The sequence below is a fragment of the Micromys minutus genome, assembly GCF_963924665.1.
Source record: "Micromys minutus genome assembly, chromosome: 11".
NCBI classification, from domain to species: domain Eukaryota; kingdom Metazoa; phylum Chordata; class Mammalia; order Rodentia; family Muridae; genus Micromys; species Micromys minutus.
This window is the reverse complement of record NC_137980.1, coordinates 23609099-23625556: the sequence shown is the minus strand read 5'-3', so window position 1 is coordinate 23625556 and position 16458 is coordinate 23609099. Positions and strand designations below refer to the sequence as shown.

General features: G+C 38.8%; 2 protein-coding genes across 2 annotated transcripts in view; one reads left to right on the top strand and one right to left on the bottom strand.

Moving 5' to 3' along the window:
- The window catches only part of CCDC18 (coiled-coil domain containing 18), a gene marked incomplete at both ends in the record, with an annotated part of 91761 nt that overhangs the window by 39950 nt on the left and 35353 nt on the right, over positions 1–16458 (top strand). The window contains 5 exons of the mRNA XM_080925512.1: positions 1258–1389; positions 4865–4999; positions 5099–5176; positions 12438–12554; positions 15517–15684. Coding sequence (XP_080781638.1) covers positions 1258–1389; positions 4865–4999; positions 5099–5176; positions 12438–12554; positions 15517–15684 — 630 coding nt within the window. The remainder of the gene's footprint in view (positions 1–1257; positions 1390–4864; positions 5000–5098; positions 5177–12437; positions 12555–15516; positions 15685–16458) is intronic.
- Positions 12852–13587, bottom strand: LOC308427058 (huntingtin-interacting protein K-like; the record flags this gene model as incomplete). Its single annotated transcript, XM_080925097.1, has 2 exons — positions 12852–13296; positions 13498–13587. The coding sequence occupies 2 exons, from the start codon at positions 13585–13587 to the stop codon at positions 12913–12915; spliced, it is 474 nt and encodes a 157-aa protein (XP_080781223.1). The 3' UTR covers positions 12852–12912.

The following is a 16458-nucleotide window of genomic DNA, read 5'->3' as shown; positions in this document are numbered from 1 at the left end:
TCTTATCCCATCTGTACCTATAATAATATTATAAAATGAGATTAATTGAAAACCAGACAAATTGGACTATGAGTAAACAACCAAACAAGAAAAAGAGCCAAAGAAGAGGCATAAGAAATGCAAATGAATCATTTTATTTCTATGCTTCTTTCGAAGAACAGTAGTACTTGACTTTGCCCTAGGTTCCTGGGCTATCTAGTCTCAGGTTCACGGTCACACAGACAGTGTCAGATATGGATTGATTCCATCTCATGGAGCGGGTGTTAGGTCAGATCAGTTATTGGTTGGTTACTCCCACAAGCTTTGCTCCACTCTTGCACTAGAGTGTCTTTAAGGCAAGCCATTTTTTGAGATGGAAGGGTTTGTAGCTGATTTGGTGTTTTACCTTTCTCCTTTAGTGGCGTTCAGAGTACATTCCAGTACCATGGATGTAGGGGTGAAGGCTCTATGTAGGAACCAACTCAACTTCTCCTTGTTCAGGGAGTTGTGTAGGTTCTGTCTTCAACAATAGGGCCTTACCATTAGTATGTATAGAGCAACAATTTTCTTGCTCACAGCACAAGGGCAGCACAATTTTCAAATCCAGTCTGTTATTCTTTTTATTCGGGGAATTGAGACCACTGATCTTGAGCGCTTTTTGTTTTTTAAATGAGCTGTGTTTGTTGATTCCTGTTATTTTGTTGTTGTCGTTGTTGTGTGTGTGTGTTTCCCCTCTTTGTTTTTTAAGATTTTTTTCTATGTATATGAGTACACTGTCACTGTCTTGAGACACACCAGAAGAGGGCATCAAATGCCATTACAGAGGGTTGTGAGCCACCAGGTGTTTGCTTGGAATTGAACTCAGGACCTCTGGAAGAGCAGTCAGTGCTCTTCACTGATGAACCAAATCCAGACCCTGTGTTTCCCTTCTTTTGATTTGCTTGTCTAGGATTATTTATCCCCTGGTTTTTGTTGTTGTTCTTTTAAGTGTAGCTATCCTCAGTTAGGGTTCTTTAGAATTACAGAATTTTAGAAGAAATCTCTCTCTTTCCCTCACTCCCTTCCTCTCTTTCTCCCCCCCCCCTTATCTGTTTATATATAGAGAGACAGAGAGACAGAAAGATAATTTATTAGAATGACTTACAGGCTGTGTTCCAGCCAGTCCAACACTGGCTGCCTATGAATGGAAGGTCCAAAAATCCAGTTTATTGTTATATTCATATAGTTTTATCTAAATTTGGCTTTTACTCATATTCTTTCCATAATTTTTATTTCTAGGAAAAAAATGAAAAAATTAGAAGCCTAGAATCCAATATCAACACAGAACATGAGAAAATTTGTTTTGCTTTTGAAAAAGCAAAGAAAATTCATCTTGAACAGCATAAAGAAATGGAAAAACAGATTGAACAAGTAATGTATTCTTTAGTACATTTCTAACATAAAATTCTTTTGTTTTTCTCAATTTATTGGATAGTCTGTGTTTATATTGCAAATGTTACACTTTTTACCCCCACACCCCTCCATTCTCCCCTTCAACTTGCTTCCATGAAGGTGCTCCCTCTCCCAATAATCCTCTCCACCTCAGTGCATTGGCTGATTGGTGATGTTGTTCCCATGAGGTTGCAAACCTTTCAGCTCTTTCAGTCCTTTCTCTAGCTCTTTCATTGAGGTCCCTGTGTTCAGTCTGATGTTTAGCTGCAAGCATCCTCCTCTGTATCTGTATGACTCTGGGAGAGCCTTTGAGGAGACATCCATATCTGATTCCATGCTCCCACCTTGATGATAATGGACTGAACCTCTGAACCCTTAAGCCAGCCTCAATTAAATGTTGTCATTTATAAGACTTGTCTTGGTTATGGTGCCTGTTGGCAGAAGTAAAAGTCTAACTACGATACTATTTAAAGCCTATGGGTTGAAGGGTAGGTAAGGTTACTTGCTGCTCTTTGAGAGTGCCTAGATTTACTTCCCACTGATCATTTCTTGTTCGTTTGCAACCTCTTACAACTCTAGTTCCATAGATCTGATACTCCACTCTATTCTCTATAGGCAGCTACATATGATAAGCAGACATACACTCAAGCACACAAACATACACAAAAATTAAATAAACCTTAAAAAGCATCTGTCATCTAGCCTGGGTGTGGTGGCACATACTTTTAATCCTAGCACTCAGTAGGCAGAAGCAGGGTGAGTTATGAGGCTATGGCATACATAGTAAGTTCTAGGCTAGCCAGAACTGTATATAGAGTCCCTGCCAATAAATAAATAAACAAGCAAACAAACAAGGGAACAAATGGATAAATAACAATCTAGAATTGTTAAGATCTTATGTCTTCTAGACTGTTTTTCCTTCCATGTTTGTAAACTTGCCTATATGTAATATAATCATCCCTTTATTTTCTTGGGAAATTCAACCCACAAATACCTAACTCTGAGAATGTTCAAAATCTTCATGTAAAATAACATAAATTTGTATATAACTTCTCTCTATATTCTTTAAATACCTGTAGAGTATACTTATGATAGCAAATTCAACGGAAGTACTGTATAAATAGCTTCTGTGCTTTATAGTTTAGGAAATAATCACAATAGTCAGTATAGATAAATGTTTTCAAATATTTTCATTGTGTAATGTTTACATACACAGATTGCAGAACCTTTGATATGGAGAACCAAATGTATATTTATAATAGGGGATGACTGAATAATTTATGTATGCACACGCTTAAAGCAAACATAATTTTAAGGAACTGCATTTCACTAAATGGGTTGTTTTTGAATTATTGACGTACAGAATCATGACTAATTTGTAAACTTTTTTTGTGGATTTTTTCCACTTTAGGATATTGCTTTATTTTGATTTGAGATGGTTTAGGATTAAAGTGCAGCTGCTGCAGCGTGAGGTCCCCAGTATGGGTCTCTATCACCCACATAGAAGGCCACACATCAGTAATTCCAGTGCGGCTACCCAGCCTAGTGCATCCATAAACTGGGTTCAACGAAAGAGAAAGTTTTCTTTCTCAAAAAATAAACTGGGAAGACCACTGATGTAGACCTCTGGCCTATTTGTTTGTTTGTATACATGTGTAAATACACACTCATACACATACACACATGCACACATGGGCACACATAAATAATATATTTTTTTAAACTTTGTTTTTACCAGTTTTTGGTTAAATTGTGGAGAATAAGAATTTTTACTTTGGGACAGAAAAATGGCTCAGAGATTAAGAGTGCTTGGCTGCTCTTTCAGAGATTCTGGGTTCAATTTCCAGCAACCACATGGTGGCTCATAACCATCTGTAATGGGATCTGATCCCTTCTTCTGGCATAAAGGCATACATGCAGGCAGAATACTGTATAAATAATAATATTTTTAAAAAGAGAACTTTTACTTCTCATGAAAATGTAAATTTTAACTTACTATAGGGGTGTACATCTGTGATCCCTAGCACTTGAGAGGCTAAGAGAGGATTGTAATGAGCTCTAGACCAGTCTGGTTTACTTGGAGGGTTCAGGCTAACCTAAAGTAAGACTAAAACCCATGTCTCAACAGATGCACATCATTAGATTTCTGATAAAGGCAGAATTAACCCACTTTAATTTTTAAAAAAGATTTATATATATTTATCTTACATTATATGTTTTGCCTGTTTTCTCTGTATGCACCGTGAGTATGCCTGGTGCCCACAGTTCAAAATTGGGTTTCAGATCCCCTGAAATGGGGTCAGATGATTCTGAGCCACAAGCCTGGGTTCTCTGCAGGAGCAATAAATGCTCTGGATCTCTGGGCCATCTCTCCAGTTGGAATGCTGAAGCAAGTTTGCTATCAGTCTAAACATAGCCTATGCTGCAGAGTGGACCCAGTCCCCAAAGCTAAAACTGATGAAGGGTGAAGGGAGAGAGAGAAAGTGTTATGTCCTTGTAAGAGAATACCTACTGAAATGAAAATAACCCTATCCTACAAACAGGAAGTCAATTTCTAGGTGACTTGTTCTAGGTACTCTTATATATGTGTGCATACACAGACATGCATGAAGAATGCTATCCTAACATTGTTGCAGTAATCAAAGCAAGAGATCAAAGCAAAGACTACAGTACTTCCTAAAGTAAATGAACCAGACTCACATATGTCAGCACAAGTAACCATCTGAAACTATATGCAGTAAAAGAAAAAGCAAGTTGTCAAATACAAGGATTAATTAAATTTCAAGACAGAAAATTGTATTCCATTATTGTTTATGATGATATATATTTAATGAAAACACAAAAATTGGTCAGCCAGCCAATTATAAAGACCAATGGAAGAAAGGAGAAAGAAGTAGGTATGTGATTTAATTTTTTAAATTAGAAAAACTAATAAAGGATAACAGGAGCATGAGACAGCTGGTGATAGTGTGTCTGCAACCAGCAAACAAAGAGCAATGGATGCTTCATGTCAGTTCATTTTATCTTTCTCACTCAGTCTAGGACCCCAGCCCAGGGAATACTAGCTACAGTTAGAATGGCTCTTCCAGTGTCAGGTAACATATTCAAGACAATCCCTCAGCAATGCCCAGAGACTCACCTAATTTAGATGGGCCCTTACAGGTATTCCTACAGGCTAGTTTTCTAGTTGATCCTAGATCTTGTCAAGTTGACACTCATTAATGCCTACATTTTATTCATACAGAGGTTTTGCTCTCTATTACTTTCATCACAAATGACTAGACAACCATCTGGTACACTGTGGATGTTTAATAAATATTGAATTAATAAACAAAAAAAAACTAATAAAAATTTCTAAAATGCAAAAATTTACATACTTTGAAATATATTTATGTATAAAGTGTTCCCAGTGTTTTTTAAAGTGTGATATGGAAACCCTGTTTTTTATATTTAGCTTGAAACTCAACTAGAGAAAAAAGACCAACAATTTAAAGAACAAGAAAAGACTATGTCCATTTTGCAGCAAGATATACTGTGTAAACAACATTACCTTGAATCACTAGATAGGCTCTTGACGGAAAGTAAAGTGGTAAGAGCTTACATCTTAAGTTCATGTTTCTGTAACAGAAATTCTCAATATTTATTTGCAATCCTAACTATATATTTTCTTACCAAATTTTATTTACAGGAAATGGAAAAAGAAAATATGAAGAAAGATGAAGCTTTAAAGGCGTTGCAGATTCATGTGTCTGAAGAAACAATCAAGGCTAGTATATGTATACTTTTGTGTTCTTGTGTGTGTGTGTGCATGCATGAGTGTGTGTGTGTGTGTGTGTATGTGTGAGTGCTCATGCATGTATGCCTCTCCTTCTGGTGAATTATTGTAATGTATAAAAGTCAATTAAAGGGCTGGGAAAATGGCTTAGTGGTTAAGAGAGTGTACTTTTCTTGAATAGGACCTGAATTCAGTTCCAGCAGCCTGTTGGGCAGTGACAATTGCCTGTAGCTCCAGCTTCAGGGTATCCCACCCCTTTTTGGTCTCAGAGTACACACAAAAGTATTTTTAAATATTTTATTCTTTATCTATAGTTGCAGCTCATTAGTGTTACCAATGAGAACTAACATGGGAGCAGGGCTCATATGTACACACATCTTCCCCCACAGACACAAATATAATTTAAGCAACCTTAAATTCCTCAGTCTTATTTTTTGAGATAGGCTATCTTACCAGACCTGGAGCTTGCCACTTGAGCTATTTTGCTTGGCATGCGAGCTTCAGTGATGTGCCTGTCTCTGCCTTCCCGATACTAGAATTACACACACACACTGACACCGCTGACTTCTACCTAGTGCTAGACTCTGGCCTGTGACCTCAGTACAGGCACTCTACTGAACAAGCTGTCTCCCCAGCCAACAGGTATACCTGTATTTATTGTTATGGGTCTGGGCTCACTCAGATTCACCATGACCATAAATAAATTTTAGCAAGAAGAGGCTCTTTCTTTTAGATATTGGCATCCATTGTGGGTCCAGAACTGCACCTGAGAGTGCTCTAAGATGTAGCACCTAGCCATATCAGCTCGAGGTTTATAAAAGCAAAAGCCACAGATTGCATGTCTTCTGTCTATGTGTAGCAGGGTCACATTTTAATGTGTATGTCTTGCAATTGTCCTAGTCGGCTTTTTGAGCAGAGTAAACAAGAATCAGCTTTGATCAGAACAGTTGAAATAGCAGTTAGTGTTATGACTTACTACTCACCATTTTGCTAGAACAGCAAATTGTATAAGAGTAGTTAATTTAAAAATAGTTTTCAGTGTCTGGGAAATGGGTTGCTAGGGTACAGCCTATTAAAGTTAGGGGCTTATAAGTTAGAGGCATTTTTTGCTATTTGGTCTCTCAAGCATAGTAAGGCTAAACTTTAAGTGTAATATTAACCATCACACCATAGGTATTCCTATAGCATTCAACAGTTAGTTCTTCAACATTGACTGTCATGTCAGTTCATTGCAGATGTAATAGTAAACTTAGTTTTAAAAATTAGTATGCAGGTAAAGTGTAGTGGCCCTGCCTTTAATTTTAGCTCTTGGGAGAAGAGTCTAGAGGATTGCTAAAAGATTAAGGCTAACCTGGTCTGTATCATGGGTTCCGGGCCAGCTAGGGCTCCAGAGTAGTACCTTGTTTTAAAAGGTAAATAACTTTGTATGTAAGGTTGTAGGCACAAAACTATTTCATTAAATAATATTCCATAGCAGTTAAACTCCTGGTTCTTATTCAGTCACCTAAAACATCTAAGCAGTGTTTCATATGTTAATGGCCAGATAAGAGATACAAACTCAGAAAATGTATAAGTCATACATTGAATATTTTTTCCTTGGCACTTTTTAAAAAACTTGTTATTGGTTCTTGGTGAATTTCATCTCATTCACTGCAATTTCAGTCTTCTCCTCCCTCCCCTCTTCCTTGTCCCTGAGCTCCACCCTTGTAACCTCTCCCTCAACAGAGGGAAAAAGAATCTCATTGTGGAAGCTGTAGTGTGTCGTTCCCTTTTGTCCATACTTCTTTGCTTTTAAATGTTTGTTGTTATGGGTTTATGTTCTGGTATGAGACCTCTGACTACTGTTACACTATCGATACTGGAACCTCATGTCCTGTGTCATGGATATCCTGTAGTTTTGGATCTGAAGACTGGCCTCTTTACACACTCCAGCAATTCATAACAGGGTAGATGTTGGAGAGGGCCGATTCTGGACCTGAGAGGAATCTGAGCTCGTCAGCCCACCAGCTGTCCTGCACCCATACTACTGGGGTGAGCTCTCCTGTCCTGTTCCTGACTGACCTATCCAATGCCACAGCCAGCAGAGAGCAGAGTCAGCTCTCCTACGCTCTTTCCCTTGGGTTCCATGCTATCTGGGCCATCTCTACTGTGCTACCCAGGTGATTTGCAGGACCTGCTCTCCAAAGTGCTACCATAGGGGGTGGGCAGGCTTTCCTGCTCTCATGCCCTTAGGCTGCCTTACCCACCACCCCCATAACTAGAGCCAACTCTATTCTGTTGCCCAAGCTAGGTGCGTGGGCCCACTCTCTGGGGTATTGTAGAAGGTGAAAGGTAGGACCATCTCTCCTGCTATCATGACCACAGTGCCAAGTCTCCTGCCTGATGCAGGGGGAGAGGGGTGAAGTGGGTATCTCTCCCTCATCCATGCCACTGCACGGAAGATGAGTGGAGGGGCCAGCTCTCCCACAGTCATACTCTCAGGGCCGGTTTACCTGCAAACCCTGTAACTAGGGCCAGCTCCCTGTGCTTCTGGGTGTTGTGCAGGCCCATTCACCAGATTACTGCAGCTGGCTAGGAATGGGGTCAGCTCACTTGATCTCATGCCCCAGGTCACCTCTCCAACAATGCCAAGGTGATGGGCGGGGCCAGTTCTGCACACCTCCTCAGACATCAGCATGTCCCTGGGCAGTAGCCGAGACGACGGACATCTGGCCATGGACCCAGATTTAGCACCCATTGGCATCACAGGCTACGATCCTACCATGGTCCCAGGTGGCATCACTGGCTACTCACATCAGGCTGTTCCTCAGTACCTTCGAGTCTCCGGTTCCGCTTCTTCTCATTGTTCCCACATCCTTCTGTTTCTGTTTATTTCTTCCCCCACTTATTTGCTCATCTTAGTTGCACTCAGAGTTTCTGAGTGTCTGGGGTTATCTCAGGAGTGTTCTCAGGAGTGCTATGCCCAACCAATGCGTTATGGCACCAGACAGGGGTCATCTTGGGCATAGTCTCCCAAGGCCTGCAAAGCACTGGGCTGGTGGTCATTTCTTGCTCAGGCTCACCTGCATGGCCCCATGCCAGGGTCATGTACTGGGCTTACCGCTGCCTAGGACCTTTATATTGTTCTAATCTCTGCATTCTTTTAATCTCTCTGGTTTGCTCCTGCCTAGCCAAGTGTCTCCAGGCTCTGACTCACTCCTGCCCTGGGAGCCCATCTGGGATGAACTGGTGGATCCTCTCTGCTACCTACTGACACACATGTGACACAGCAGGCACCTGCAAGGCTTCTAGGCCCTTTGTCACTTTTAAAGGGTTTTTCATTTGGGGGGGGGGGAATAAAGGAATGTAGAAGCAAAATTCCTTTGTTCAAATATAATGAATAATTCTAATGATGAGTATTGGTAGCCATAAAATAAAGTCTTGGACCCTCCATTTGTGATTATGCCATTATACCTTCTTTTTCCCATAACTTATACAAATGCTTTAGCATGACTCAATTTGCTAATTTTGAGACTAACATGAACTGTGTCTAGAACAGTTAAAACTATCAGTTTAAAGTTGTATTTTAAGAGGATAATCAGTGAGAACTAAAAGGTTGATGAGTCTATGGACATTCCTCGGTGTTCAGACCCTTGCCAAGTATGAGCAAAACCCTGCATTTGATTATGTACCACCAACATACAGAGATACATTCTGAATAGGTAACACAAATCACATGAAGCAAACAAATGTCTTTCTTACTTATAAAATAAATTGTTGAAAGGGTGCTCCTTAGGTTTTGAGATGATCCTTGTTTCTTTTCTATTATTTTCTCTTCTGGATTCTGTGCCCCCAACAAAGAAAGTGGACAGATAACCAAGCATTTATTGTGGCTGTATGGCCTCTGATCCTTGCTTGATTATTTCTGCTTCATGTACCTGAAGAGGCTCTCTGGCTCAGTAGAACAGTTAATTTTTGTTTTTACTTTATTCATATACAAGTAGTTTGTATACAGTACATGTGATTCCTTATATGTGATTCAGACTCAAATTCTGTAAAATAATCTTTCTTATTCATTGGGTTTGCTTGATTTGTTAAATTTTATTTAATAGTGTTTTAAAAATGTGAAGCCCACAAAATAATTCAAATAGTACAAGGAATACCTGTGTATCTCTCACCTAGACACACTGTCCTTGAAACTGCACTCATACCTTCCTCTCCCCACCACACACACATACACACCTCTTATATACATTTTCCCTTTTGGCAACCACTTAAGAGAAGGTGTGCTTTACAGTTTCCCAATAATCTGAAAATATTTTTTATAGTCTTGGTGCTGAAGGCATCTGTAATACCTGGGAACTAGTTAGACTTGCCTTATTCTGTGCTAGTCTTTACATCTTCCTGAAGGTGTAGTAACTTAGACATATTTCTCTAAGATCCAACAAGGACCTTATGTATGCTGTTCTATCACTGAGCCACAGTCTAACCTCAGATCTCATTAAAGAGGAACAGTTAATGGACTGTCTTTGGAGTGGATGATCCCACATGAATGTCTGATTCCTCAGTAACCTTATCATCTCGGTTTTATCATCTTGTAATTAATCTTATCTGAGTAATTTGTTGTATTATTATCAGGTGTTAATGCTTATTATCTTGTTTGAGATGAGAATGTACACATGTTTTTACTTTTCTTTTATTTAGACAGGGTTTAGCTGTGTAGCCTTGGCTGTCCTGGAACTCTCTCTGTAGATCAGGCTGTCCTTAAACTCAAAAGATCTGCCTGCTTCTGTTTTCTGAGTGTTGGGATTAAAGGTGTATATCAGCAAGCTTGGGTGAGTGAAGTGGAAACTTCTGGTTTCTTTGGAAAATCAGTTATGTCAAATGATGTTTTGCTGGAACAGATGAAAGGTGATTTTGCTAAAGCAGACGTGTGAAAGGACTAGTGATGTTCAGAAGGAATATGAATGCGACCCCATAGACAGTGGGAGCTTGAGCATTGGTTTGCTTTGGTCTGCCTCGCTATTCTTTGCTGAGGACACACTTGTGTGGGTTTGACTTACTTTATATTGTTGAGCTCTGCTTGTGGTGACACCATTGAGAGAAACTCACCAGAGAACTTCTTGCGAGGTTCTTCCTGCATCTTGCCACTACCACAGCCTTGGGTGGGTTGGTGAGCCTTGCAGTTTCTTCTGGATTGAACTGCCCTTGTTGGTTCGTGTGTGATGACGGCCAAGTGGACTTGACTGCAGCTGCGGATTTGTATTTGGTGTTTGCTACTGGACTGAGCTGCTGTTATCCCGACAACAGAGATTGGGCTCACCCACAACGAACTATTTCTAAATGGGTCTACTTTCCTAATAACTTTTCTTTTCTACCCTGGTGGGTAGTGGGAGGTTGAACATTTATTAAAGCAGGTTGATAAATATGTATGCATACAGGTGGGTTTTGTTTTTCATAAAGCAATTGTTAATTTAAATTTTTTTAAAATTAGGGGCTAGAGAGGTGGTTCTGGTTCTCTTCTGCAGATGAACTGCTCTTAGAGGACTTAATTTTGGTTCTTAGTACCCACATCCGGTAGCTTTGCAACTACCTCTTAACTCTAGCTCCAGGAGGTCTGATACTCTCTTTTGGACTCTGGACACCTGAATAAATCCACACATGCACACACATAATAAACATTGTTGTTAATAGGGCAATTTTTAAACAAAGATAGTCATTTACAGTGGCATACTTTGGACTGTCAGTAGTTACATAATCAAGCTGAAACAGTCTATCATAGATAGTCTTTCATAATGCTGGCTTCAGAATGCCCTTTTAGAAAGAAGAAATACCTTTTAGAAAGAATTACAAGGGCGATTTCATAATGTTGAATGGTGTCTGAGAAATTTGCTCCTTTTTTCCCTATTTTTGCTGAAATTTCTTTGACATTTTTGTTGACATTATTATTCAGAGGAAAGGAATCTTCCCTTGCAAAATAAAAGCTCAAAATTGAAAGGAAAGGAAAAAGCAAGATAAAAATTTTATGAATAGATGGGATAGATGGGTGTGATTATGTATGTAGAAACCAAGGACCTTGTTTTCTTGTCTCTACCCCCAACCCCCAGGGTTTCATGTGTGGCCCTGGCTGTCCTGGAACTCACTCGGTAGACAAGGCTGGCCTTGAACTCACAGAGATCCACCTGCTTCTGCTTACAAAGTGCTGGAATTAAAGATGTGTGCCACCACTGCCCAGCTTGAGTTAGTTTTTTAAAAAGTTATTAAATTGGATTTGCTCTTTTATATTTATATAGCACAAAGCATTTATTTATAAACACTTGAGTCAGTTATTGCTGTCTTTAAAAAACACTTTCACAGATACTAAGCAAAGCATTTGTCTTTTTCTCTAATAAATTTTTTATCTTCTTAATAAACCAGAATTTCCAAATGGTATCATCTTAGCAACATTCATAGGATATTTGTGTTTACTTAAGAAATAAGCAATATGTTTACCTTGCTAGGACAGTGCTTTTGGGTGTCTACTTGTTATTCTTTCAAATAACCACTCTACAGGTTTGAACCCTCCCGTCATCTCACCGCTGTCCTTCATAGTGCCTGGCCTGAGCTTACTCTGTTCAGGAGTCTATTATGTGACTCTTCTTTGGTTCCCTGGTTTGCCCTGAAGAATGAGCTTATTCAGTGAATCTTATGTCATGCGATTTTATATCCTGGATCCTATTTTAGAGGTGTAAATTTTACCTATATTTCTGATTACTTTGTGTGTGTATTGAGATTGCTTGCAACACTGCACGTGTGTGTGTATGTTGCAGTATATGGTTGGTGGAAATCAAAATAACTTTTCTGAGTTGATTGTCTCTTTCCACTACAGTTTCAGAAATCAAACTCAGGACATCAGGCTTGTGCAGCAAGTGCTTTTGTGGCTTAGTCACCTTATTGGCCTTGTTTCAGTGTGTGAAGCAATAAAGTAACATTAGGAGACAAATCTGTAAAACATTGTACATATAATAAATACCCATTAATGCTAATTAATTCAATTAATATTTATTTGTTTCTATTTATTTGTTTGTTTATTTTCAAAGCTCTTATTTATTTATTTTTGAGACTTTTTACATAGCCCTGGATTTCTTGCATCTCACTCTGTAGACCAGGCTGGCTTGGAACTCAGATTTGCCTTCCTCTGCATCCTGAGTACTGGGATGAAGGCATGTGCCTCCACACCCAGCCTTGGTTTTTCTTGGTTTTTGATGTTATATTTTGCTTGGTTTGACTTTAGGTCAGACAACTGGATTCAGCATTAGAAATCTGTAAGGAAGAACTTGCTTTGCATTTGAATCAACTGGAAGGAAATAAGGAAAAATTTGAAAGACAGCTGAAGAAGAAATCTGAAGAGGTAAGTTACTTTTTATTTAGAAAATTTACAAGCTTTTCTTTTCTTTGTAAATGTATGAGTTCTCTGTCTGCACATATACCTGCACACCAGAAGAGGGCATTAGAACCCTTTCTAGATGGTCATGAGCCACTATATGGTTGTTGGAAATTGAATTCAGAACCTCTGGAAGAGCAGCCAATGCTCTTACACTGAGAATTTACAAGTTTTTGCTCTTATTGTTGTTTTGTTTATTTTTAAATAGTATTTTCAACATATTTTATTTTGCTTTTATTTTTATTTTTTTTATTTTTATTTTTTCCCAGCAAAACGGAACACTTTATTTCAGTAAATGAGTCCAGAATGTCTACGAGAGCACAGTTCAGTTGGTTAGGGCAGTGAGAGCCTCCACCACATTGCCCATGTGTTCCCTCAAGCTCCTTTCTGCTGCTGCTCGAGATATCTCCATTTCTGTCATTATCAACTCCAGATCTTCCTTCTTGATAGTGACCTTTGCCAGTTCCTTCTCCCGCTCCTGTTTGGCCTTTTGCTCCCTGGACCGTCTGTCTCCAATGACGGACATAGCCGTCTCAAGATTCGAACTCTGGATCTCCTTCTCTTCCGCACAGTCAGTAACCCGCTCTAGGTCAGCAGCACCACTGTCATGTTTCCTTGGCTTCTCGGGAGGCCGCTCCGGGCCACTGGTCTCCGTCGCCAACTCTAGCTCGGTCGCCATTTCGGCCTCACCGCGCCGCCGTTTATTTTGCTTTTAAAGACAGGATTGGTCTAAGGTATCCAATGGTAACTTCAGACTCGCCAATGGTATAGATCCTATACCTCAGTTATGATCCACCTGCTTCTACTCTTCAGGTGCTGAGATTACAGATGTGTATAACCAGACCTGCTTTATGTGCTGCTGGGGATGGCACCCATGGCATGCTAGGTACCCCAAGTTGCTTTTCTGTACATGGTAAGGCTCCATGACTAAGGCAACATAGAGAAGAAAGAGTTTATCTGGGGCTTCCAGCTTCAGAGGGTTAGAATTTATGGCCAACATGGCAGGGAGAATAGCAGCAGGCAGTGGCGCTGGAGCAACAGCTAAGACCTTATATGTTGAGACACAGCCATGAAGTAGAGAGTTAATTGCAAATGGGTAAGTCTTCTGCAACCTCAAATCCTCCCCCCAGTGACACACTTCTTCTAACACGGCCACACCTCCTAATCTTTCCCAAACAGTCTCACCCACCAAGTATCCAATCATTTATGCCTTTGGGAGCTGTTTACTTTCAGACTAGGCAGAATCTTTAACAACTGAGTTCCATCCTCATCTCCTTAGTATGCTTACAAAGTATGTCTTTATATATGACATGTGACATTAAAAGCAAATTCTAGATTCTGTATTCTTTAAAGAACAGACTGTTTCATTACAACATAAAATATAATACCTTAAAATTCAAATTGACTTATTTTTTAGAATCAGTAATAAATTACAAGTATACAGGATAATTTTAATATAAATTAAACAGTATCTAAAGCATTGTTTTAGATGTAGGAGTATAAAATTCTTCAAAAATTTGATTTTTTTGTTTTTTTGTTTTTCAAGACAGTGTTTCTCTGTGTAACCCTGGCTGTCCTGAACTCACTCTAAGCCAGGCTGCCCTCAAAATCAGAGATCTGCTTCTCTCCTGAGTGTTGGGATTAAAGATGTGCATATCACTGCTTGGCAAAATAGAAATTTTTGTTTTTGTTTCTTTTTGTCATTTGAGGATTAAGAATCAGGTTTAGAAGCTGGCCATGGTGGTGCATACTTATAATCTCAGGACCTTGATGGCTGATTCAGGTGGATCATGAGTTTTAGGTGACCCTGAACTACCTAGTTTTAAGCTATCCATGGCTACATAGTGAGATACTTTTTTAAAAATCAGGTTTAGCAACTAAACTTTATTGAGATAAAATTTGAAGTTACTAGATTAAAGACCCTTTTTGATGTGCTGAAGAGACGTCTGATGCTGACCTGCACTCTATCCTAGAACCCACGTGGCAGGAAAGAGAACTGACTCCCCAGGTTGTCCTCTTGCCTCTACACATGAACCAGAATTGTTAAGTCAAATCATAACCTCAGCTTCTGTTCACATATTTTGTATTTTGAGACAGAGAAGGCCTTGCTATAGCTCTAGCTCTAATTACTAATATAATAGCCTCTAATTACTAATATAATATTCTCTAATTACTAATATTTCTAATTACTAATAATTCTGCTCCAGACTCCCAAGCATTGGGGTTTTAAGTGTATACCACCATACCTACCATAAAGATATTTCTTAAAGAAATGTTGGAGACCAATGTACTGAAACCTTAAATATTCAAAGTAAGTTATTAAAATTTTGTAGCTGATATTGTTGTTTCTTTATGTGTTAGAATGTGAATATTCTGGATTGATTTACTGCAATATTATACAAACTATTACAATAACAGTATTTAATATTATAAATATCACCTAATTTTATTATATAATGATTTTGGTTTTAAATCTGTAAAGGGGAAAGGTCATCAAATAGAGGAATTGTAGATCAATTCAGGGTTCCCTTTGTTCTTCCCATTCCGAGATGAGTTGTAGAAAGCACTCTTCCTATAACATTAAAATGTGACATGATATGTACTCTTCCTACCCAGAGAAAACTGTTTATCACTTCAGAGTACAAGGTCACATAAGAACAGTTTACCAGCCCATAAGTATGAAAAATTTCTTCCTTTTCTGAAAGGAAGCATGTTTCAGCATCCTAGCTAGCCAAAGCAGTGTATTACATAGGAGCATTACCAAACAAGAGCCAACCCTATAAGCATGTCTGATTCATCTCCCCAGTCAGAATAATGAACCCTGTTCTTCTCCATCCCTGACCAACTATGGGATAATTAAGGAAGACACCTTTTACATTCCTTGGTTTTTATTTGAAACATTGTAACAAGAAGTGTGTATCTTTGTTAGGTGTATTGTCTGCAGAAAGAGCTGAAGATAAAGACTCACAGTCTTGAAGAGACTAGTGAACAGAACGCCGTTCTGCAGCACACTCTTCAGCAGCAGCAGCAGATGCTACAGCAAGAGACCATTAGAAATGGAGAGCTAGAAGACATTCAGAGCAAACTTGAGAAGCAGGTTCTATCACGCATTAAAGTAGTTTGATCTTTATGAGATCATTTAAAAATCATTTGCAGATTTTTGATTAGTAAACATAATTTTCTGATGTAGTCAGACCCAGATCTCTTACTACTATGATCAGATTTCTCATGCTACAAAATTTTGTTATAATTTAAACTTCTTAACTGAGTTTTTTTTCTTGAATCTAAAGTTAATACCTATCTGGATTATTATGTCTTCTGATGTCTCCTCTTTGAATAACACATATGGTATGGTATATGCTCACATACATAAAATAAATAGATCTTTTAAAAAAAGAAATAAAATACATAAAAATTAGAGATTTTTCTGATTTTATCTTAGTACATCATAATTTTTTAAAAAATTATTTTATGTTATGAGTACACTGTTGTTATCTTTAGATACACCATAAGAGGGCATCAGATCTCATTACAGATGGTTGTGAGCCACCATGTGAGTACTGGGAATTGAACTCAGGACCTCTGGAAGAGCAGTCAGTGCTCTTAATCACTGAGCCATTTCTCCAGCCCACATCATAGATTTTTAATGATATGTATGATTAAATATATATTATATGTATACATGTATATATATATGTATGTGTGTGTATATATACATCCTCAGCTACTGTCCTCCTTTTTTGATTTTGAGAGGAAAAACTGAGAGATGGTTCAGTAGTTGAGAGCTCTGGCTGCTGCTCTTCCAGAGGACCTGGGTTGAGCTCCCAGCAACTACATGGCAGTTCACAGCTGTTTGTATGTAACTCCAGCT